The 24164-nt window shown below is 41.9% G+C and overlaps 1 protein-coding gene across 8 annotated transcripts in view; it reads left to right on the forward strand.

Moving 5' to 3' along the window:
• The window catches only part of LOC126162434 (peptidyl-prolyl cis-trans isomerase G-like), a 333524-nt gene that overhangs the window by 45221 nt on the left and 264139 nt on the right, over positions 1-24164 (forward strand). The window contains exon 3 of one of the 8 annotated variants that reach the window (XM_049918938.1): positions 769-1160. The exons of the other annotated variants lie outside the window; for them this stretch is intronic. Coding sequence (XP_049774895.1) covers positions 1152-1160 — 9 coding nt within the window. The 5' untranslated portion in view covers positions 769-1151. The remainder of the gene's footprint in view (positions 1-768; positions 1161-24164) is intronic. 8 annotated transcript variants of the gene reach the window in all.

The following is a 24164-nucleotide window of genomic DNA, read 5'->3' on the forward strand; positions in this document are numbered from 1 at the left end:
CTTTTCCAATACTTGGTACTCTTTCACATGTATTTTTATTGAGGTGTCGCCTCTATCCTCACCAGTATCTCCGATCATCATATACTTTGTTTTACCTGTATTCACCTCCAGTCCTAAATTTCACACTGCTCCTTCCAGTGCAACGTAATTATCCTTCAAACTTCTGATATTCCTTGCAATTAATGGTACATCAGGAGCGTATGCCACCACGTGGACCAGCTGGTTAAATATTGTTCTCCCTGAGTTTGTTGGCAATTGGTGAATTACATTCTCTAGTGCTAAGTTAGAGTAGCAAAGAGATCACAACTTACAGCCACAGCCCTCTCCCCATGTAGCACTTTCCTAACAACTCTTACTCTATTCTGACTTTTCAAGCTTGTAGACATAATCTTTTATTAATCCCGGTTGTATACATGAGCATATTGTTGGATGAGTACGCTTAACTCTTCCCTTTGTGCCTCAGATAAACAGGTAGATTAATTGACTTCTGCCTATATTGCTAATACGTCCATGTTCTCACTGTTTAAGTGTTCGTATTTTTGTGCCTCAAGTAATAATATTTCAGGATATAACAACTCTATTTTTACACTACCATCTCCTCTGCAGTTGTTATGTGTTGTTCTCACCCTCACCAAATCTACCGATCTCTCTTACTCATCCACTGTGAAGTAACACTTACCATTACCTACATCAATTTGTACTTTGAATAATCTGAAAGCATCCACACCCATTAAACAACTGACAGTCAATTTTTCTACTACCAAACAGGTACATTCTATGGTGACGTCTTTGAATGTTATGAGTTTACAACAAAAAAACCTCCATTTGAATGGGCCTCGAAGGGGCAACGGTGCTGACTGGCTGCCATGTCATTCTCAGCCCTTAGGCATCACTGGATGCGGACGTGGACGTGGAGGGGCATGTGGTCAGTACACCGCTCTCCTGCCCATTGTCAGTTATTGAGCCCGGTTCCTACTTCTCAGTCGAAGTAGCTCCTCAGTTGGCCCCACGAGGGCTGAGTGCACCCTGCGTGCCAACAGCACTCAACGGATCCAGACGGTGACCCATCCTAGTGCTAACCAAGTCCGGCAGCACTTAACTTCAGTGATCTGAAGGGAACTGTTGTTACTACTGCGGCAAGGCCATTGCCGATGTTATGGGTATGTATGCTTGTAATCTTATCCCCTTTGATCTGTTCCCGACTGCAGTTGGAATATGGCAATTTTGTACTGGTAAATTTGGTATGTCTATATCCTTTCTAATTTCATTGAACAGACTTTGTGAAATAATGTTAATTGACATCTGTATATCTAGTACAGTGGGTTCTGTGACATTGCCTCTTTTAGCTGTTATCATGGTCTGTATTATTTGCTCTGCTTTTTTTAAATATCTCTTTCTTCTCAGCCTCATAATTCCTCCTTAGTAGCACTATCCATGTCAAAGTGTATAAGACAGTTTGTAAATAAGTGGTGCCCCTGCTTCTCTCCTCAATCTGCGGCTGGGGGCTTATCGTGACCCCCTCATGTTTTCCTGTAGGGGTAATGGAGTAATTTCATCACTCGTGTTGCCTCTACTATGTGCCCAGTATGATCATTGTTTCTCCAGTTTGCATCCTGTCTGGATCGGGAATCAATTTCCTTTTGTCCTTGTTCTCGCTCCTGTATGTATCCTCTGCTTCCTCATCTGTAATCATTGTTATTTATGTTAGGGCACCTGCTGCTGTTGGTACATCCTGGCCAAGGCAGTGGATCTTGAAATCTGGTTTCTGAACCCCTTTGTTCCATAGATGTTGGGTCATAGTAACATGGATCGTGTTCTCCCCTATCCCTTTTTTGGTACTTGTAGTTTCCTCTGTTACCATTTTTCTTATTTTTGTTCCTTTACTGAGGCAAATAAGTATGCCAACTGTGCTCGTTGTTTCCACTGTTGTTGTTATTACGTGATGCATCAGGCTGTACATTTCCGTTCTCAGCTGCAGGTTGCCCCTCTTTATAAATGAAACGCGAATAGAGAGGAAATGTTAGAGAATGTTCTTTGGTATTGTTATCAATTTTTCCTTGACATGTGCCGGCAACCAGCTCTTCACTATCTTTAAGACATCAACATGTGAGATTAGATTTGTCCAGTAATGCGTGTTATTAAAATATTTTTTCAAAATATCTACGCCGTCCTTCCTGTTTGCTTCTAAAGGGCTTGATTGACCAGAATTTGTCAAGAAACGCTTACTCAAATTGTTTGTATGTGTGCCAACACTCAGCCATGTCGGCAGCCCAGAGCAAAGTGTTACTTTGGGTATTGCCTACAAAGAATCAGATCTTTTGTGCTTCCATCCAGTTATGTGGCAGCGCATTCCGGACTGCCCGTATGGATACTTCCTCCCCTCAGTTGAATATACTGGAAGTTGCCTATGCCTAATTAGGCCTTCATCTGCTAAAGTAGATGACAAATGAGGTGCTGTGCTCACAGGCAGTGGCACTGTCTCCATCTCCGTGTGCATGTGATTGTACACAACATATGACGGTGTTGTCATTACTATTGGTTGTTTCAAATTTAGTCCCATTCTTCACTGCCAGATGTTGTCACAGATGAATGCATTCATGCTCCCAGACATATCTATTTTGCTTTGATTGTGGTTGCGGTCGGTTCCTTTGAGGTACCACTGCTATTCACGAGCTCTGTGCATATTCACTCTTTTTCAGCTATCCTTGTGCATGTGTTCTTGGTATTTTTTCACAAATTTGTGACCTAGTTTCAAGGGTTCACCCTCTCTGGATATTTTTTGTATTTCGTCCAGTAAGTTCTGACTGATTGCAATTCTGTTATGTTGCCTTGCACAAGCTTCACAGTTTCTGTAATTTTGGCTTTTGATTTTTAATTATGGATGAGAACTTGTGGTCTAGCTTATTTAAGCCAGTGGACAAGTCTGTGCATAAATCTTTTGCCAGATCTCTGCGCAGGTCGAGCGTAACTTTGTGCTCAAATCGTCAAACTTCTCTGTTAAGTCGTCATATAAATCTGTGCAAAAATTGCAAATGTTCATATTTAGGTCACAAATAGCTTTTAATATTACTTGTTTTTTTGGACATTGATGACATGCTAACACCTTACGTATCTTTCAGATTTGCTCATGATCAGGCTCTGTTCATGTTACATCAACAGATTCTTTGGAACTCATGCTAGCATGTCTTCAGCTCTTTATCTTGGGCAAAAAACGCTCCCTAGGGTCATTTGCGAGTTGATTTCATCTACTGTGAATAATGTTATGTCGCCAATCAGCATGTTTTCCTTCCCTTCATGAGTTGAGTTTAAATAATTTTTATGATTATTCCACTGGTATCCGACATTGTGTGTTTCACTGGCATTTGTCATTTGACTGTGTGCAGTAACATTTTCTACATCTAAATTCCCTCCACTATTCTGAATAACTACTTTGTTGACTGGTTCCATATTGGCAAATTAAAAACATTCTGTTGAAAATTAAAATAGTGATCTTCATTAAAATATAATATGAAAGTTTTAAAAACTTTATATGCATTTTACACTGGGTCCAAATGGTGACTAATTGTTGCCTATCTTGTGGTCTATGTAATATTGAAGCAATTTTTTAGAACAATAATACTGCTACTGATGATACCCACAGTTACACAATTTTTAGAACAGGATAGGATGTGGGTTTAGTATTGATAGACTCTACCAAGTGTAATCATGCCAATGTGATAATTGAATGGTCCTTGCATTTGTTGCAAAATAGTTGTCTGCATATTCTTCACAGTTTACCTCCAGTATATTATTAGGATAAGTTTCCTCTGTAGCCTTTTTTACCACCTTACTTTTGGTACTCGGCTCATTCATCCACAGTAGTTGCAAAACTGAAACACTGAAATAAAGTACAATCAGCACATTTTTAAAAGTATGCAATATAACAGTTTTATCTACTCACATGTTCATTCAGCAGTCTTTGGTCACTGGTGGCCAGTGGTGGTAACATGATTTAGTTTTTTTAATTTTTTACTGATTGTATAAATAATAAAGTCATTGAAGATATGAGGGAGGTCAGCAGACCAAACAGCTGCTGTTGTTATGTTCACCAGTAACACTATCAATTCTCATTAATGTATTGTGAAGTGACGTCCTGGAGGTTATCACTTTAACTCATTTCTTCTTGATTGCAGCAGCTCTGGATTCTACTTGTGCAGCCTTAATCTAAGTAGATAAATAATTTCTTCTGACCATGTTGTGTCAATAAGACCACATCTTAGTGATATAATATTTTTGTAGAACAACTCGTAATGGACATAGGTTTTTCAAATTACCAAATAAAACCCCTCTACAAACCTGTAATAAACATAGCACTGAGATACAAGTTTACACTTTTTTGTTTCACACAAAAGACGGAGCATCTCCATAAAACATCCTACCATGGAGGCATCTGAAACAAAGAGAAGTGATTAATAAAAGGAAACTGTTAACAAATGAACATTAAAAAAGTAGAAATTACTAATATAACATTGATTATATATCACATGTAGTATAATGTTCATTGGAAGGCAACGGAAAACCACCACTGGAATTACTTCCCTAGACGTTCATGGGATGGACCTCTTTGTACAATATTCCAGAGGTAAAGCTTCCCCTCAATCGGATCTCAGGGAGGGGAATGCAATGAGGACTCTAAGAGATCAGGGCAAATGGAAAGGGAAGGAAGGAGAAGAAGGAGGAAGACTTATTGAGGATTTGGAATTGGAATGTTTTCACCCTTCTCCAGGAAGGGAAATTAGAAAACACCAAACATGAAATGACAAGAAACAAATTGGATGTACTCGGGATGTGTGAGGTGAGATTGGGTGGTTGTGGAGAACTAGAAAGTGATGACTTCTGATTGTACTATTCAGGTGAGATAAATATGGGATGCGTGGGGTTGGAATTTTGACTGTAGGACAAGGTTATTGAGGTTGAATATGTTAGTGGGTGATGATGAGACTGAAAGGGAACAAGAGAGACTTAGTTATCATCCAGATCAAGTAATCATTCATATGAAGAGGTACAAGAATGGTAGGAGACGATAGAAAACGTAGCAGAGAGAGAGAGAGAGAGAGAGAGAGAGAGAGAGAGAGAGAGAGAAAAGAAATGAGTGTGTTGTTATAATGGGTGATTGGAATGTGGTAGTTGGCGAAGAACCAGAAGGAAAAAGCTCTGGGAAAATTTAGATTTGGAGAAAGAAATGAGAGAGGGCAAAGATTGTTGGCATACTGCAATGAAACTTTCATGGTAGTTGGAAATACTCTATACGATAACCACAAAAGGACAGTATACTTGGATATCTCGATTTGACAACAAAAAATATCAAATTGATTACATAATGATACAAAAAAAAATACTGAAATTGCCTAGAGAGCGTCAAAAGCTATCCAGGGGCAGATATTTATTCAGATCATATATTAGTAATAGCTGAGGTTCTAGTTAATTTGAAAAGAACCTGGAAGGGACATAATAGAGAGCACATTAACTTTGAGAAACTGAAAGACAAAGGCAGCTGTGAAAAACTAGAGAATGCATATTGTGATATCATGAATGCACAGAAGGAAGATGGGTTTGTTTTAAAAATGGGATCAGAAAGGCAGCTAAGGTAATGCTTGGAGTCAAGGAGAGAAAAAAAGTGAAGAAAGAATGAGTAACACAAGATATGATAACCAAGATGGATGATTGCAGGAAATGGAAAACTGTAAACACAGAAGAAGGGAAGCGCAACTAAAGGTGTTAAATAATGAATTAAGAAGGAAGACAGAAAAAACAAAGGAGAAATGGCTGATAGAAAAGTGTGACAAGGTAGAGAAATTAGAGAAAGGAGGAAAATATGATTTGATGTACAAAGAAGCAATGGATTTGACATTCAGGGAAAAGAGAAACAATGGACTAAAGGAAGTAGAGGCATCAGATGGTAAAATGGTGAGTGAACCCCAAGAAATAATGAGAATATGGGAAGAATATATAGAATGACTGTAAGCTGCAGACAGCCGACCAAGCTAAGAAGACCTTGGGATAGAAGAAGAAAATAAAGTTGCAGATGATGACAAAGGAAATGCAGTACTAACTAGTGAGATGGAAGAATATATGAATGAGATGAAAAATGGAAAGGCAATGGGAATTGATAAGGTTCCTGCAGAACTGTTGAAGTCATTGGAGAAAGAAGGGAAAAGAGAGTTGATTGAATTGTATAATCAAATATACATGACAGGAAAATGGCCAAAGGACTTTACAGAAAGTATCTTAATACCTATAGAAAAGAAAAAGAACAGCAAAAAGTGCGAGGAACATAGAACAGTGAGCCTGATATCTCATCCAGCCAAAGCCTTGCTGAGGACGCTCAACAGAAGACTATATGGAAAGCTGAATTGCGTAATAGAAGATGAACAATTTGGTTTCAGGCGAGGAATGGGAACTAAAGATGCCATTGGGCTACTGAGAGTGATAGGGGAGAGGTACATGGAGAAAAAAAGGAAGTGTGTCAGATGGGACAAACTGATGGAAATCCGAACTAAACATGGAGCTGACCAGAGGGATAGACGGCTAATTAGAAAGCAAGAGTAAGAATAGGAGGTGTGCTGAGTGAAGAAATTGAACTGGGAAGAGGTGTAAGACAAGTTTGTTGTTTATCAAAAACACTGTTCAATATAGGCTATATCTGGAGGAAATTATTAGTGTAAGTTTTGATGGAAGGAGAGGAGTTTGTATAGGGGGTTGGAGAGTGGAGTGTATAAGATTTGCAGACAACATATTTGTGATGGCCAAGAGTGCAACAGAGATGGAACAAATGTTAGATGATCTAAACACAAAATTAGAAGAATATGGAATGAAGATTAACAAGAAGAAAACAAAAAGCATGGTAATTGGAGGAAAGGGGAGAAAATGCCCTATGGAAATAGGGGGAGAGGAAATAGAGCATGTGAGTAACTTCAATTACTTGGGAAGTGTAATAATGAATGATATGTATTGCTCAACAGAAATTAGGAAAACAATTGCAATGGCAGAAGGAGGATTCAAGAGGAAACAGAAATTACTTTGTGGACCACTAAACAAAGATCTGAGGGAAATACTTGCCAAAAGTTGCATCTGGAACGTTGCACTATATGGTGTGGAAACCTAGATATTGAGGAAGGAACATGAAAGAAGATTGTAGGCATTAGAGATGTGGATATGGAGAAGAATGGAAAAAGTGAAATGAGTAAGGAATGAAGAAGTAGTAAGAATAGTTGGAGAAGAAACGAACTTTTGAAAGTCATCAGAAAGAGAAAACGGAACTGGACTGGACGTTGCTTGAGGAGGGACTGTTTATTGAAGGAAGGAATAGAAGGAATGGTGGAGGGGAAAGGAAGAAGAAAAAGAAGATATCAAATGCTGGACAATATCAAAGGAGGGTAATATTCAGACATGAAAATACTGGCTATGGACAGCCACAAGTGGAAGAGGCTTAACCCATGATGACCTGCCAAAAGGCAGAATACCATACTACTACTACTACTACCACTACCACCACTACTACTACTACTACTACCACCACCACCACCACCACCACCACTAAGCACTACTAGTACTACTACTATAATGTTGTTAGGTTTGTCTTCTAAAGCATGAAAAAGAGTCAAACAAGTAAAAAAACTACAGTCTTCCAGGTATTCCAGTTCACGTACACTATATATAGCACAAATATTGGGAACGCTTGTGCTGAATGTCATTGGTGGCTGCCAATTGGAGACAAGTGTTTGTAGAGCTAATGCCAAGTTAACCAGAAAATGAGGAAATGCTAGTGACTTGGGTTACTTTTATATATCTAGCAATTTTTGTGGTGGTGTGTGAAATGTTGTGTTGCTGACAGACAGCGATGGATTATTCACATTTTATGGATGCCCCTTTTTAAATTTTCTACTTCTGCTGCATTTTTTGTGTTTCTATCATCAAAGTATATAAGCAGTTTGACATTTTTTATGTTAATAAGTAAGAGGTATGTCTAAATTGCAGATATTTTTGTTTTGTGGCATTCTGATTGGAATAAATTGTATGCAATAGTGAATTTTGGTTGTGGTGAGAGGTGAATTACATGCATTGTGTAGATGTCACTTTTTTAGTTTTTTCTGTTACAGCATATTGGTGGTTTTATTATGATATGTAGCCTAGCAATGTCTAGATTAGGTGGGAATGTGAAGTTCGATTGTGAGTTGGCAAAGCCAACAAATGTGAAATGAGCAAAATTGGTTGTGATGAGACAGACCCATAGCATAGCCCAAGATCTATGTTAGATTCGAAGCCAACGAATGTGAAAGCTGGAAAACTGGTTACATTTTTGTTGCACTGACATGTAGTGCAGTCCAAGAGCTATGCAGGAGTGATTTCTCTCAACTTGTAACAGCATTGGTTGTGATAAATAGATACTAATGTAAGTTTAATTAATAGTTTTTTCAGTGTTGCACAGATTCTTTTGATTGTACCTCATCAGAAGGGAGTGGGTTTACATAGTGGGCGTTATTTTGCACTAACTTAAATAAATACTTTCTCAAGCATATTTATTTTTAGAGATATTACCTTTTAATTTTCTGACCTGGATTTGTATGTCTCTCATCACTTTATAAGACAACCGTAGATACTAATGCTGCATTTGCTATTCTTGTAAGTAACTGATGAGGAATATTGAAACAGATGACTTCAGCCTATTTTAGGTGGATAATTTGTTTTGACTCCATTGTGTTTTCAGCTATGGCCTCTGAACAAATCTGCTACAGAGACCTTGTTCTCATGTAACACATAGGCAGTGTTGTTAACTTATGTATGTGGCACAGTTTTATAGACAGTAGCAGAAAGTATCTGAAGTGTGGTAGGGATATGATCCTTATTTCTTGTACAGAAGTGTGGTAGGGATATGAGCCTTATTTCCTGTACAAAAGGTACAGATGGGGTGCACTGGAGCTGCAGAAAGACTGATCAAAGAATTAGTTGCAGCACTAGAAAAAATTTGTCATTTGAGGGAAGAAAGTTAACAATCACAAAAATTCTACAAATAACTTGTCTCTGGGTAAAAATGTGCAGAAATTTTTTTTATTACTGATGAATTACAGTTATCCGAGAAGACAGCGGTGGATTGGCCAAGCTTCTGCAGAGACCTGTGTATTGAAATGTGCTTCAATGAAATTGAGAAACTTGGTGCCAACAGAGTCATTGTCAAAATCGACAAAGTTATGTCCAGAAGAAGAAAAATGGCAAAAGGAATGAAAAACAGTGTTATAACCTTTAATCCCCAATAATTGCGTGGATATTCAAACACACTCACTTAGAAACAATAGCTGGTTACATGATAACAACTCAGTATCTCTCATTCAACTGCCGTGCCGTGACTTGTGGCCGGCGCCGTTCTTGGCTGCATCAACACGTATGGTAGATCGGCAGCAGTGACGACTGGCGTCTCGGGCTGGTGGAACCTAAGGGGCGGTGGCACCGGCGTGGCCACCACTCGTGGGCGCATCTGGTTGTAATGGTGAACAACCATGCCGTCGTCCGTACGTATTTCACAAAGCCGGCGGCCACGAAGAGCATTGACCACCCCTGGAATCCATTTAGGGTGAGATCCATACCCTCGTGCCCACACGTCGGCGCCCACAGAGTATTTTCCCGCACTAGGGGACACAGCACAAGGCCTGACAGGGTGAAGCAGGTGCAGTAGAGTGCGCCATGCAAGAGTTCAGCAGGGCTGCGATCACCCAGAGGTGTGAAACGATAAGAACTCAGAAATTGCAGCACAGCGTCACCTTTGGAAAAATCACTAAGGAATTTTTTCATCTGGCTTTTGAAAGTGCGGACAAGGCGCTCGACCTCCCCACTCGATTGCGGATGGAAGGGCGGTGCTGTAACATGATGAATCCCTTGTCCAGTACAAAAATCACGGAAGGCCTGCGAAGGGAACTGAGGGCCATTGTCCGTGACGATCGTGGATGGAAGACCTTCTAGCACAAAGATTTTGGACAAAGCCAGCGTCGTCGCCGCAGTGGTTGGCTACGGACATCGAACAACAAACGGAAACTTCGAGAAGGCGTCAATCAACAGTAGCCAATAAGTACCGAGGAAGGGGCCAGCAAAGTCAGCGTGCACCCGTTCCCATGGCTGCGCCGGATCAGGCCATGGAGAGGGCATTGTATGAGGTGCAGCCAGTTGTTGAGCACATTGACCACACGCAGCAACCATGTGGGCGATGTCCGAATCAATACCGGGCCAATAAAAGTGCCTGCGGGCCAGGGACTTAGTCCGAGAAATCCCCCAATGGCCTTCATGCAACAGTTCGAGAACATCTTTACGAAGAGAGGCTGGCACCACGACCTGTGGAGATGCGCCATCCGTGGCCAGAAGAACAACACCATCACGAACAGACAGACGAAGGTGCAAGGCATGGTAGTTGCGAAGGGGATCCGATGCCCGGCCCTTGGTCCTGGCCGGCCAACCCCGTTGAACGAAACCGATCACCTGACGCAGGACAGGCTCCTGCGCAGTAGCCGACGCAACCTGCGAACCTGTAAGTGGAAAACCCTCGACCGCACGACGTTCTTCATCAATGTGTAAACAGAGTAGTTCATCATGATCGAAAACCTGGTCGGTGCCCATCGGCAATTGCAACAATGCGTCAGAATTGGCGTGTTGGGCCGTGGGGCGATAGTGAATCTCATAGTGAAAACGAGACAAGTATAAGGCCCAACGTTGCAGGTGGTGAGCTGCCTTATCCGGAAGCGACACCGATGGGCTGAACAGAGAGACCAGCAGCTTGTGATCGGTGCTGAGGTGAAACTTAGAACCATACAAAAAACGCTGAACTTTTTTAGAGCATAAATGATAGCGAGCACCTCCTTTTCGATTTGAGAGTAACGCCGTTGCGCATCGTTGAGGGTCTTGAAAGCATAGGCGATGGGTCATTCCAACCCATCCTCATACCGATGGGCGAGAACGCGTCAGTCGCCAGAACAAAGTGCTGACCCGGACGGAATGTGGCGGGACAAGGCGCCTACTGCAAATGAGCCTTTAGGTGGACAAAAGCCTGCTCACACTCGTCGGACCAACAGAAAGGGATGTTTTTGCGTAACAGCTGATGCAGAGGATGAGCTACCGCCACTCGGATGGAATGAGTTTGTGATAATAAGCAATCTTGCCTAGAAACACCTGAAGTTCTTTGACTGTAGACGGCCGGGGTAGAGCATTAATGGCCGCAACATGCTGACGTAGAGGACGTATACCCTCACGGGACAAGTGGAAACCAAGATACACAATGGAGGGTTGGAAGAACTGTGACTTGTCCAGATTGCAATTCAACCCAGCCGAATGCAAAACCCGAAACAGTGAACGCAAATTTCGAAGGTGCTCCTCACTGGAGGCCCCCGTGACAACAATGTCATCCACATAGTTTATGCAGCTGGGAACGGAAGCCGTGAGCTGTTCCAAAAACCGCTGAAAAATGGTCGGCACGCTAGCCACGCCAAATGGTAACCGCCGGTACTGATACAACCCACAAGGAGTGTTGATGACGAGAAATTCCTTGGAAGAAGCATCCAACGGCAACTGATGGTACTCTTCCGATAAGTCAAGTTTGGAAGAGAACTGGCCCCCAGCGAGCTTGATAAATAACTCCTCAGGACGGGGAAGAGGATAAATGTCAATGAGGCTCTGAGCGTTGATGGTGGCTTTAAAATCACCACACAATCGCAGACTCCTATTTGGTTTAGAAACCACCACTATTGGCAATGCCCATTCGTTGGAGGTAACAGGAAGGAGAATCCCTGAAGCTGTTAACCTCTCTCTCAGCCTTGACAGGTGCACGCAACGTCACCGGAATAGGGCGTGCCCGGAAAAACTTAGGGTGGGCTGTAGGTTTAAGAATAATGTGGGCTTCAAAATCCTTGGCACGACCCAGACCAGCAGAGAACACGGACGAAAATTCAGAACACAATCCATCCAGCTGTTGATACGGAATATCCTCAGATATGAGGTGCACATCATCATCAATGGAGAACCCGAACAACTGGAAAGCATCATAACCGAACAGGTTTTCAGTGCCCGCATGATCCACCACATAAAACGTGAGGGGCCTAATAACAGACTTGTAGGCAGTGGGAGCATCAAACTGGCCAATGATAGGAATTTTCTGTTTATTATAAGTTCTCAGATTTCGCGTAACTGGAGACAAGGGAGGGGAGCCCAACTCCAAATACGTGCGAGAATTAATGAGAGTTACTGCAGAGCCAGTGTCCACTTGCATGCGAATGTCTTTATCCAGAACACGAACAGTAACAAACAACTTATTTGTTTCAGAAAGCACACCGTTAACATCCATGTCCGATGCCTCGTCCTCGTCGACAGGTACTTTAGGGGACTGACACACAGAAGCATTGTGGCCTTTTTTCCTACATGAATTACCCAAGGCCCAACGTTTTGGACACGCGGCCCTGTCATGCTGTACGGAACAACGTGGACAAGAAGGAAGTGCGGAACAAACCTGCTTCTGTGGTTGCTATTTTCACTGCGAGCGTTGCGGCCCAACGCGACGTTGTTTACGTGCGTGAACCGCTGCCACATCTTCGTTCTCCTGTGAAACAGACAAATTGTCCATGTCGAAAGTTGACTGTACAGCGCCTACATCACACCACACGTCTATTTGCACGCCAGCAGCGTGAGACACTTCAAAGGATTGAGCGATGCTTAGAACTTCCGACAACAACGGGTTTGGCAGTTGTAGGGCACGTTGCCGAACTTCTTTATCAGGAGCAAGCCGTAGAATAGCATCCCTAACCATTGAATCAGCATAAGACTCATGATGAGTGTCCGTGACAAACTGACATCTCCTACTCAGACCGTGTAGTTCCGCCGCCCAAGCCCGGTAAGATTGATGGGCCTGTTTACGACACTGGTAGAACGCCACGCGGGCGGCAACGACGTGGGTGTTTTTGCGGTAATAGTTAGACAATAAGTCACACATTTCTTGGAAGGACAGGGAGGCAGGGTCCCGCAGAGGTGCTAACTGAGATAGCAGCTGATAGATCTGTGGGGAAATCCAAGATAGAAATAACGACTTACACATAGGAGCGTCGACAACACCGAAAGCCAAGAAGTGTTGCCGCAAGCGCTTCTCATAATCCTCCCAGTCATCAGTGGCCTCGTCGTAAGGAGGGAATGGAGGGGGAGAAGAGGAAGACAGACGATGAGTAAGCGACATCGACAATGCCTGAATAGCAGCAGTCAGCTGTGTTTGTTGTGTCTGAATAGCAGCCGTCAGCTGTGTTTGTTGTTCAATGAGCGCTTGCATAAGCTGTTCCATGTCTGCCCTGTCACGAACACACAAATCCACAACGCAGTGAAAATATCCGACCTCGTCGCCAAAAAGTGTTATAACCTTTAATCCCCAATAATTGCGTGGATATTCAAACACACTCACTTAGAAACAATAGCTGGTTACATGATAACAACTCAGTATCTCTCGTTCGACTGCTGTGCCATGACTTGTGGCCGGCGCCGTTCGTAGCTAGGTGGCACTCCCGCGCTCAGCCGAGTTGCGGAGCGCCTCTATCGCCGTTTGCGCCACTGTCGTGGCGGCACTGTTAAATGTCGTGGCACTGTCACAACAGACAGGAAGATGGGTTTTTGGAGGAATTCAAAGAGGAACCCAGAAGTATTTCTTCAGAGTTGTTCCTAGACATAAGAAGAAGGTGTTGCTCAGTATCATCAGGGAATACATCCTTCAAGGAATGACTGTCATTTCCAACTGTTTTAGGTTGTACAAATGCTTGAATGATGAAGGGTTTGGGCATTTTGCAGTTAACCATAAAGTGACATTTAAGGATCCAGAAACAGGTGCTTACACTAACAGCATCGAAGGCATCTGGTCGGCAATAAGGAAAGCTCTTCATGGCACAAAAAAAAAAAAAAAAAAAAAAAAAAAAAAAAAAAAAAAAAAAAAAAAAACACCTTCGTACTTGTTCGAATATGTGTGGTGCAGAAGGTACTCTCAAAAGTAGGATTTACTTACGCATTTCATGAATATTGTGCAAGACACAGTGTGATTTCAATTTCAATAAAATCATGGTGTTACTATTTTTATGTTTTCTGGAATTTCTTCATTGTTTCCATTTTATTATTTTCTTGGAGATGTGGTCTGTCTAGGAAACTAAATAAAAGGCCGTTTGTTGTTGTGATACATGTTTCACATTCTTTTATTTACGAAGTGTCGTTAGTGGCTTGTAATACATGGCACTTATTAAATACAAAGAAGTGAATTCTGTGTAGCTTAAAAATAAAATCTTGTTTTGTTGCATAGACATGTCACATCCAAGAATATGATATCACTTGTGTTAAACTGTTTAATTACACATTTTTGTGTATCCGTGTTTCTCTGTGAAACTTTAGTTCCATTGCATTGACTATATGTATTATGGTAAAGGATGTTATGAAAAAAAGCAATATTTGTTTCGAAACCAAAATGTCATTCTTGTTGGCTACAAAGATCAGTTATTCTATCGTCTTACATTCCCATCACTGCTTGGAGCAGGTGTTACAAAAAAAAGAAAGAAAAAAAAAAGCTTTAAGGTAAGAGCACTGACAACCCTTCGTAAAGTTTTATTCTTGCTGTCTGATCAAATGCAGTAAGAAGGCATGCTGGGAGCACTGTCTGTCACTCCTGGAGACATGCCTCTTCACCTGAGGTGTGGGCTGAGCTCTGTGGTCTTATGGGCCGCCAATGATCAACAGCTGTTCCAGGTCTTGTCCTACAGGGGGAGCTTTGTACAGATTCATCGGTTCTTGCAGAACAACTTGAGACCCACTTTGCAACTGTATTGGCATACTCCTGTCCAGCTACCTTTCTGTTGCAGAAACAACTTGATGACATCCTTTATGTTTCACTCCCCATCAAGCTGAATCATATAATGAACCTTTCACTGACTGGGAACCCCTTCAGGCTCCTGCTTTGTCCCATGACACAGCCCTCGTTCAGTTTAGTCAGGTGATCCAACATCTGAAAGTTCCCCCAAGGCAGCATCTCCTCAGGGTCTTCAGCTGTAATTGGCTCAAAGGTGCCTTCCCCTCACAGTTGTGAGATAGCCTGGTTGTATCACTCCTTAAGCCAGGCAACCCGTTGTCTATCAACAGTTAGCAGCTGATTAACTTGACCAGTGTTCTCCATGTACTGCTTGAAAGAATGGTTGCCTGCAGACTTTGCTGGGTTCTCGAATCTCAGGGCTTTTCGTCTCTCCCCGTCAGCGTGATTTCTGGAAGGGACGATCCATAACTGATCATCTGCTTAGTTGGTAAGCAGCAGTCCAGTAGGCTCTTGCTAAATGCCAGGATCATATTGCAGTCTTTTTTGACTTGCATAAGGCATATGACACCACTTATCCTCTGTGACTCTGGCTTCAGAGGCCTCCAAACTATTATTATTCATGTTTTCATCTCACCATTTGTTATGGGTTAGTTGACACTTCACTCAGCTCCCCATGGGCCAAAGAGACTGGAGTTCCACAGGGATCTGTATTGAGTGTCATTCTCTTCCTCATACCCATCAATGAGCTTCTGACCTCGATTGAGATGCTCGTCACCCCTAATTGTATGTCAGTGGATTTTGTATTTGGTGCAGCTCCCATTCAGTAGCATTCTGCTGAATGCCAGCTCTAAGGTGCCATCCAGCAGGCCTGTGTGTGGGCTCTTTCCAGTTTTCTCCAATTCTCTCCCACAATAATGCAGGTCATGAATTTCTGCCATCATACCACAGTCCATTCTGATCTAGAACTCAACTTAGATACCCAACACATGGATGTTCTAGCACAGTCCCATTTCTTGGGCCACCTCTTTGATAAAATGCTGACTTGGCTGTCCTGTATTTGTCATCTGATGACTAGCTGCATGCAGAAGCTTAATGCTCTCTGCTTCCTTGTCCACACAGCTTGGTGTGCAGGTCATGCTACTCTCACCCGTATTTACCATGGGCCAGTTTCATCAAGACTGGACTGTGGTTGCCAGAGTTATGGCTCAGTGGTTCCTTCAGTTTTGAAACTGTCAGACCTAGTCTTCCATCATGGCAGCATCTGGCCACTGCTGCCTTTCAGACTAGTCTGAGACAATCTACTTACCAAAGTGGGGACTTTCCCTCTTCAGTTTTGATGGTACCAGCTCTTGGTCTTCTGTGCTATTGTCATTCGAGAATTCCTTGATCATTAATTTAGAGAGATCTACTTCAGTTGTACTAATATTTACTCAAAACATGATCAGTTTCGAGATTTTCAAATCCCATCTTGAAGTGTATGAAATTATAGTATTTGGTAATATACACACATCAAAAAAAGTTTTGCATCACCCCGATTCCCAGAACTCCTGAAGATAGACATTGACTGTGGATATTGTATGACAGACACAGTCACTTTGACTGTTCAGAGATGTAACTAAACCTGCCCAAAGATGTGAACAACCATGCATGAGCAGTGGCTATTAGACGGAGGGGGTCCGACAGCTGATCAGTTCGTCATTCCACCAGGAAGGAGGTACACGGTATCTGTAGTTCAACCATGGCTAGGCAATCAGTACTGTGGTTTGATCATGTTCGCATTGTTATTTTGTGCCAGGAAGGGCTCTCAACAAGGGAAGTGTCCAGGTGTCTCAGAATGAACCAAAGCAATGTTGTTTGGAGAGGGAGGAGATATAGAGAGACAGGAACTGTTGATGACATGCCTTGCTCAGGCTGTCCAAGGGCTACTACTGCAGTGGATGACCACTACCAACAGATTATGGCTTGGAGGAACCCTGACAGCAACACCACCATGTTGAATAATGCTTTTTGTGCAGCCACAGGATGTCGTGTTAAGACTCAAACTGTGCCCAATAGTATGCATGATGCGCGACTTCACTCCCAATGTACATGGTGAGGTCCATCTTCGCAACAATGACACTAATACCAAATGGACTGCTCACGTTCTCTTCACCGATGAGTGTTGCATATGCCTTCAACCAGACAATCGTCGGAGACGTGTTTATGGCTGTACGATACATGAATGCCATCCTCTGACAGATAGTGCAACCATATTGGCAGTATAATGTCGAGGCGTTCGTCTTCGTGGACGACAATTCGCGCTCCCATCATGCACATCTTGTGAATAACTTCCTTCAGGATAACGACATCACTTGACTAGAGTGGCCAGCATGTTCTCCAGACATGAACCGTATCGAACATGCCTGGGATAGATTGAAAAGGGCTATTTATGGACGACGTGACCCACCAACCACTCTGAGACATATGTGCTGAAACGCCATTGAGAAATGGGACAGTCTTCACCAAAGTGCCTTGATGAACTTGTGGATAGTATTTCATGATGAATACAGGTATGCATCAATGCAAGTGAACCTGCTACTTGGTATTAGAGGTACCAGTGTGTACAGCAATGTGGACCACCATCTCTAAAAGTCTCGCTGTGAAGTGGTACAACATGCAATGTGTGGTTTTCATGAGTAATCCCTTTGTATACAAGGGATGTCATCATCCTGATATCTGCCCTCGGCTGGAATGTGCCTTGCATCCTTCTGCTAAGATACCTATCTTCTCTGCATGGATTGTGCTCCCTGTGTTTTCTCATGCACCTCCCCTCGGATGGTGCCCAGGCCGTGGATTAGATCCAAAGTGCAAAAGTTTCTTGCGCCACACAAGTGCAGCAGGAGGTGTGAGTTGGGTAGGGGGAAGGCAGTCATGCCACATGCTCACTTCGGCATGGCACATATGGGCAGTGGAAGTATCGCCCGTCCCACAAATACAGCCTTATGGTATACTGAATTTTATCATCACTGAGTAATGTTTCGTTTTTTGCCGTTTAAGCACTCCATCTATTTTTGTTAGTACATAATAATGTTCAGTTACAAATATCTGTACAGTCCTTTTGTTTTGTTTCGCTTTTTGACGAGAACAATGCACAGTCCAGTAACAGGTGAGCCATTAGCCTCTGGGATTATATCTTATGCCTCAACAATGTTTTCAGACCGTAAGAAGGGACAGGCGATTCATAAAGAGGGTAGTGAATAAGGAAGTAAGGAAAATTATAAAATCATGAGATTTAGAAGCAAGGCAGGAAAGTAAAACAAGGTTATCTAATTGCTTCCTGTTATGTTGATGTATCTCTATGAACTGTTGCAAAAAATCGGAAAGGCATATTTTCCCTTTGTGCTTCTGGTAAAAAGCGTCCAACATATGAAGTACATAAGTTTCACTACCGTCACTTGGCTATGGATGTGATACGAGACATTGTACTATGTACATGTGGACATCTCATTTCCACTGTAAGCTAGAAACAGTCAAAAAGCAGTCACAGATAACAATGTTTTAATTGGCTCACCGTGATGAGAACAAGCTTTTCAGTGTTACGTGCACATTATCAGCATTAATAAACTAATTATACAACAGGCTACACAGACGAAAAAAAAAGGTCGTTATTATAACAACGCCAAACACGAAATGATGACAAACAAATTGGGTGTACTCGGAATGTGTGAGGTGAGACGGAATGGTTGTGGAGAACTAGAAAGTGACAGATTCCGATTGTACTACTCAGGTGAAGATAAGAATGGAAGGTATGGGGTTGGAATTTTAATAGGTAAAAGACTGAAGAACAAGGTTATCGAGGTTGAATATGCTAGTGGAAGAATAATGATGATCAGACTGAAAGGGAAAAATAGAGACTTAGTTATCATCCAGGTCAAGTAATCATACAGATGAAGAGGTAGAAGAATGTTCTGAGATGATAGAAAACTTAGCAGAGAGAGAGAGAGAGAGAGAGAGAGAGAGAGAGAGAGAGACAAAAGAAATGCATGTATTGTTATAAATGGGTGATTGGAATGTGGTAGATGGTGAAGAACCAGAAGGAAAAGCTCTGGGAAAATTTAGATTTGGAGAAAGAAATGAGAGAGGGCAAAGATTGTTGGAATACTGCAATGAAAATTTCATGGTAATTGAAAATACTCTATTTGATAACCACAAAAGATGACGGTATACTTGGATATCTTGATTTGACAACAAAACATATCAAATTGATTACATAATGATACAACAAAAATACTGAAATTGCCTAGAGAGCGTCAAAAGCTATCCAGGGGCAGATATTTATTCAGATCATATATTAGTAATAGCTGAGGTTTTAGTTAATTTGAAAAGAACCTGGAAGGGACAGAAGAGGGAGCACATTAACTTTGAGAAACTGAAAGACAAAGGCAATTGTGAAAAATTAGAGAATGCTTATTGTGAAATCATGATGAAAGAACAGGAAACGGACTGCACAGAAGGAAGATGGGTTCGTTTTAAAAATGGGATCAGAAAGGCAGCTAAGGTAATGCTTGGAGTCAAGGAGAGAAAAAAAAGTGAAGAAAGAATGAGTAACACAAGATATGATAACCAAGATGGATGATTGCAGGAAATGGAAAACTGTAAACACAGAAGAAGGGAAGTGCAACTAAAGGTGTTAAATAGTGAATTAAGAATGGGCACAGAAAAAACAAAGGAGAAACGGCTGACAGAAAAGTGTGAAAAGGTAGAGAAATTAGAGTAAGGAGGAAAATATGATTTGATGTACAAAGAAGCAATGGATTTGACATTCAGGGAAAAGAGAAACAACAATGGACTAAAGGAAGTAGAGGCAGCAGATGGTAAAATGGTGAGTGAACCCCAAGAAATAATGAGAATATGGGAAGAATATATAGAATGGCTGTAAGCTGCAGACAGCCAACCAAGCTAAGAAGACCTTGGGATAGAAGAAGAAAATAAAGTTGCAGATGATGACAAAGGAAATGCAGTACTAACTAGTGAAATGGAAGAATCTATGAAGGAGATGAAAAATGGAAAGGCAATGGGAATTGATAAGGTTCCTGCAGAACTGTTGAAGTCATTGGAGAAAGAAGGGAAAAGAGAGTTGATTGAATTGTATAATCAAATATACATGACAGGAAAATGGCCAAAGGACTTTACAGAAAGTATCTTAATACCTATAGAAAAGAAAAAGAACAGCAAAAAGTGTGAAGAACATAGAACAGTGAGCCTGATATCTCATGCAGCCAAAGTCTTGCTGAGGACGCTCAACAGAAGGCTATATGGAAAGCTGAATTGCGTAATAGGAGATGAACAATTTGGTTTCAGGTGAGGAGTGGGAACTAAAGATGCCATTGGGCCACTGAGAGTGGTAGGGGAGAGGTACATGGAGAAGAAAAGGAAGATGTATGTTGTGTTCACTGATATTGAGAAGGCTTTTGACTGTGTCAATTGGGACAAACTGATGAAATTCCTAAGGAAACATTGAGTTGACTGGAGGGATAGACAGCTAATTAGAAATTCATATTTGAACCAGAGAGCGAGAGTAAGAATAGGTGGTGTGTTGAGTGAAGAAATTGAACTGGAAAAAGATGTAAGACAGGGTTGTTGTTTATCACCAACACCATTCAATATATATCTGGAGGATATTATTAGTGTAAGTTTTGATGGAAGGAGAGGAGTTTGTATAGGGGGTTGGAGAGTGGAGTGTATAAGATTTGCAGACAACATAGTTGTGATGGCCAAGAGTGCAACAGAGACGGAACAAATGTTAGATGATCTAAACACAAAATTAGAATAATATGGAATGAAGATTAACAAGAAGAAAATGAAAAGCATGGTAATTGGAGGAAAGGGGAGAATATGCCCTATGAAAATAGGGGAAGAGGAAATAGAGCATGTGAGTAGCTTCAATCACTTGGGAAGTGTAATAATGAATGATATGTATTGCTCAACAGGAATTAGAAAAAGAATTGCAATGGCAAAAGGAGGATTCAAGAGGAAACAGAAATTACTTTGTGGGCCACTAAACAAAGATCTGAGGAAAAGACTTGCCAAGTGTTGCATCTGGAGTGTTGCACTATAAGATGTGGACAGCTGGACATTGCAGAAGGAAGATGAAAGAAGATTGTAAGCACTAGAGATGTGGATATGGAGAAGAATGGAAAAAGTGAAATGGGAAGACAGAGTAAGGAATGAAGAAGTAGTAAGAAGAGTTGGAGAAGAAAGAAACATGTTGAAAGTCATCAGAAAGAGAAAACGAAATTGGATTGGACATTGTTTGATGTGGGACTGTTTATTGAAGGAAGGAATAGAAGGAATGGTGGAGGGAAAAAAGGGGAAGAAGAAAAAGAAGATATCAAATGCTGGACAATACCAAAGGAGACAAATACTCAGAAATGAAAAGACTGGGTATGGACAGAGGAAAGTGGAAGAGGCTTAACCCATGACAAGACCTGCTGTAAGGCAGAATACCATACTACTGCTATTATTGCAAAAGTAGGAATATCATAAAAGAGTGTAGTGATTAGATATATTTAATTTGTTGAAATGTACTACTGACAAAGGCAGATCTACTTTCATGACAATGTTTTGCGAACTCCAGCTTGCAAGGCACACATGGCTAGCCTCTGCATTCCTGTTGCGGGAATTATCCTCTGCTGCTGACAATACACTGACCATTGTGTTGTGCAACAGATCAATTGTTTGTTTTTTCAGTAACAACTATTTTATTCGCCATCACACATTGTCAGTTTGGCAAGCCGTAGGTGAGTAACCAGCAGCTGCCATGTTCCTATTATTCTGCCTGAACGAACGCTCATTAATTATTTTAATACTGCTCAGATCAAGAGAAGGAATAAAATCCTCTGGTAAGCTTCCATTCCAGTCACTCAGTGTTAAAAATACGATGGTTTACGGTGATTCAACCAAAATTCAAACAGAATTGGCAATTTATTTTTGTGTAAGTTGTTAACCTTTTTTCATTAGAAGTAGTCTGAACAAAAATTCAACATGTTAGCTAAATTTCATATGCAGCAACATGTGGTGCAATATGCACCAGACGCAAAATCATAATGACCCCTATTTTTCATTGCAAACTTTTGAATTTAGCCTAATGTCTTACAAAAATGTGTGACCATTAGCGAGACAATGGGCACTTCGCCACAAAGCTGACATATAATGCTACACGCAAGGTAAAAATGGAATATTTTTACTGAATAGTTTCTGTAAAATCATTTGTGAAAGATTACGATGTGCTCATGCTTAATTTCTGTCAGTGCAGACTGTCGCCAACCGGCACGTGCAAAGTATGTGTATGCGTATCAATATGCGTTGGACCTGCGGGACATGTACGGAACATGTACAGAACATGTGCGTCGCATTGTAGTGTTGTCGTGTCTTACATGCTATACGCATCTCAAATTGTGCTTAGCCTAAGTGGGTATCTCTGGGACTGAACTGATTAACTGTTTGACTAGATGAGCACTTACTCATTACCTGTTCACTTGCCAATTCCAGTTGGGGATTTGTGGCTGCTTGTTAGATCTCTGCTCATTTGAAAATGGAAAACCATCTGGTGTGCTACTGACTCATCTAATAAACTTCGCACAGTCAAGGATACTACTGCAACATGGCACTTTCCCCAGGAGTCCACAGTCCTATGTCACCTCCACATCGATCATACCAGGTTAACTCATAGCTTTATTTTCTTAATGAGACACTCCCACATTGTGGTTGTGGAGCCTTATAGAAAGTAGCTCATATCTTGATGGAATGTCACCTCCTTTGGCTCTCCATGCTAATTATGGACTTCCAGATTCATTGTGTCCTAATACTGGTGGGTGATTCACGGATAGTTTACCTGGTTCTGACTTTTCTCCGTGAGAATTTGGACACCCCCAAAAGCATACATTTCTCATATTAGGTGCATTGTGCTGCCACCTACTGCCAGGTAATCCATATCAACCACCTCAGCAGTCATTAGACATTTTGAGGGAGCCGACTGGGGCACTACACAGAAGTCGTGGACTTTGAACATGGTCAGGTGATTGGGTGTCACTTGCGTCATACGTCTGTACACAAGATTTCCACACTCTTAAACATCCCTAGGTCCACTGTTTCTGATGGGACAGTGAAGTGGAAATGTGAAGGGACACATACAGCACAAAAGCGTACTGGCTGACCTCACCTGTTGACCTACAGAGACCACCAACAGGTGAAGAGGGTCGTAATGTGTAACAGGCAGACATCTATCCATACCATCACACAGGAACTCCAAACTGCATCAGGACTCACTACAAGTACTATGACAGTTAGGCGGGAGGTGAATAAACTTGGATTTCATGGTCGAGTGGCTGCTCATAAGCCACACATCATGCCGGTAAATGCCAAGTGACACCTTGCTTGGTGTAAGGAGTGTAAACATTGGACTATTGGACAGTGGAAAAATGTTGTGTGGAGTGACGAATCATGGTACACAATGTGGCGATCCGATGGCAGGGTGTGGGGGTATGGTGAATGCCCAATGAACATCATCTGCCAGCATGTGTAGTGCCAACAGTAAAATTCGGAGGTGGTGGTGTTATGATGTGGTTGTGTTTTTCATGTTTTGCATGGCACTATCACAGCTCAGGCCTACATTGATGTTTTAAGCACTTTCTCACTTCCCACTGTCGATGAGTGTTTCGGGGATGGCGATTTCATCTTTCAAAGTGATCGAGTGCCTGTTCATAGCCTGTGGCAGAGTGGTTACACTACAGTAACATCCCTGTAATGAACTGGCCTGCAAAGAGTCCAGACCTGAATCCTGTAGCACACCTTTGGGATGTTTTGGAATGCCGACTTCGTCCCAGGCCTCACCGACTGACATCAGTACCTCTCCTCAGTGCAGTACTCAGAGAAGAATGGGCTGCCATTCCCCAAGAAACCTTGAATGTACGCCTGTGAGAGTGGAAGTTGTCATCAAGGCTAAGGGTGGGCCAACACCATATTGAATTCCAGCATTATTGATGGAGGGTGCCATAAACTTGTAAGTCATTTTCAGCTAGGTGTCCGGATACTTTTGATCACATAGTGTATCCTGAACAATATTGTGCACTACAACACAGGGAATGTTGAATTGCTGTGACAAGATTCACAGTTGCACATTGTCAATAATTCGAAATTGCTGCCTCAGTGGCTCCGACATTCTGTGGGGTTGTAGCTGTTACTGGCCGCCTGGTGTGTGGTGAACCACTAGAGTTCACATGGTCCTCTTGGACAAATGCACACGAGGCATTGCAATGGCCCATATATTCATATCCTTACATACCATACA

This window comes from Schistocerca cancellata, chromosome 2 (genome assembly GCF_023864275.1).
Source record: "Schistocerca cancellata isolate TAMUIC-IGC-003103 chromosome 2, iqSchCanc2.1, whole genome shotgun sequence".
Classification (NCBI taxonomy): Eukaryota; Metazoa; Arthropoda; class Insecta; order Orthoptera; family Acrididae; genus Schistocerca; species Schistocerca cancellata.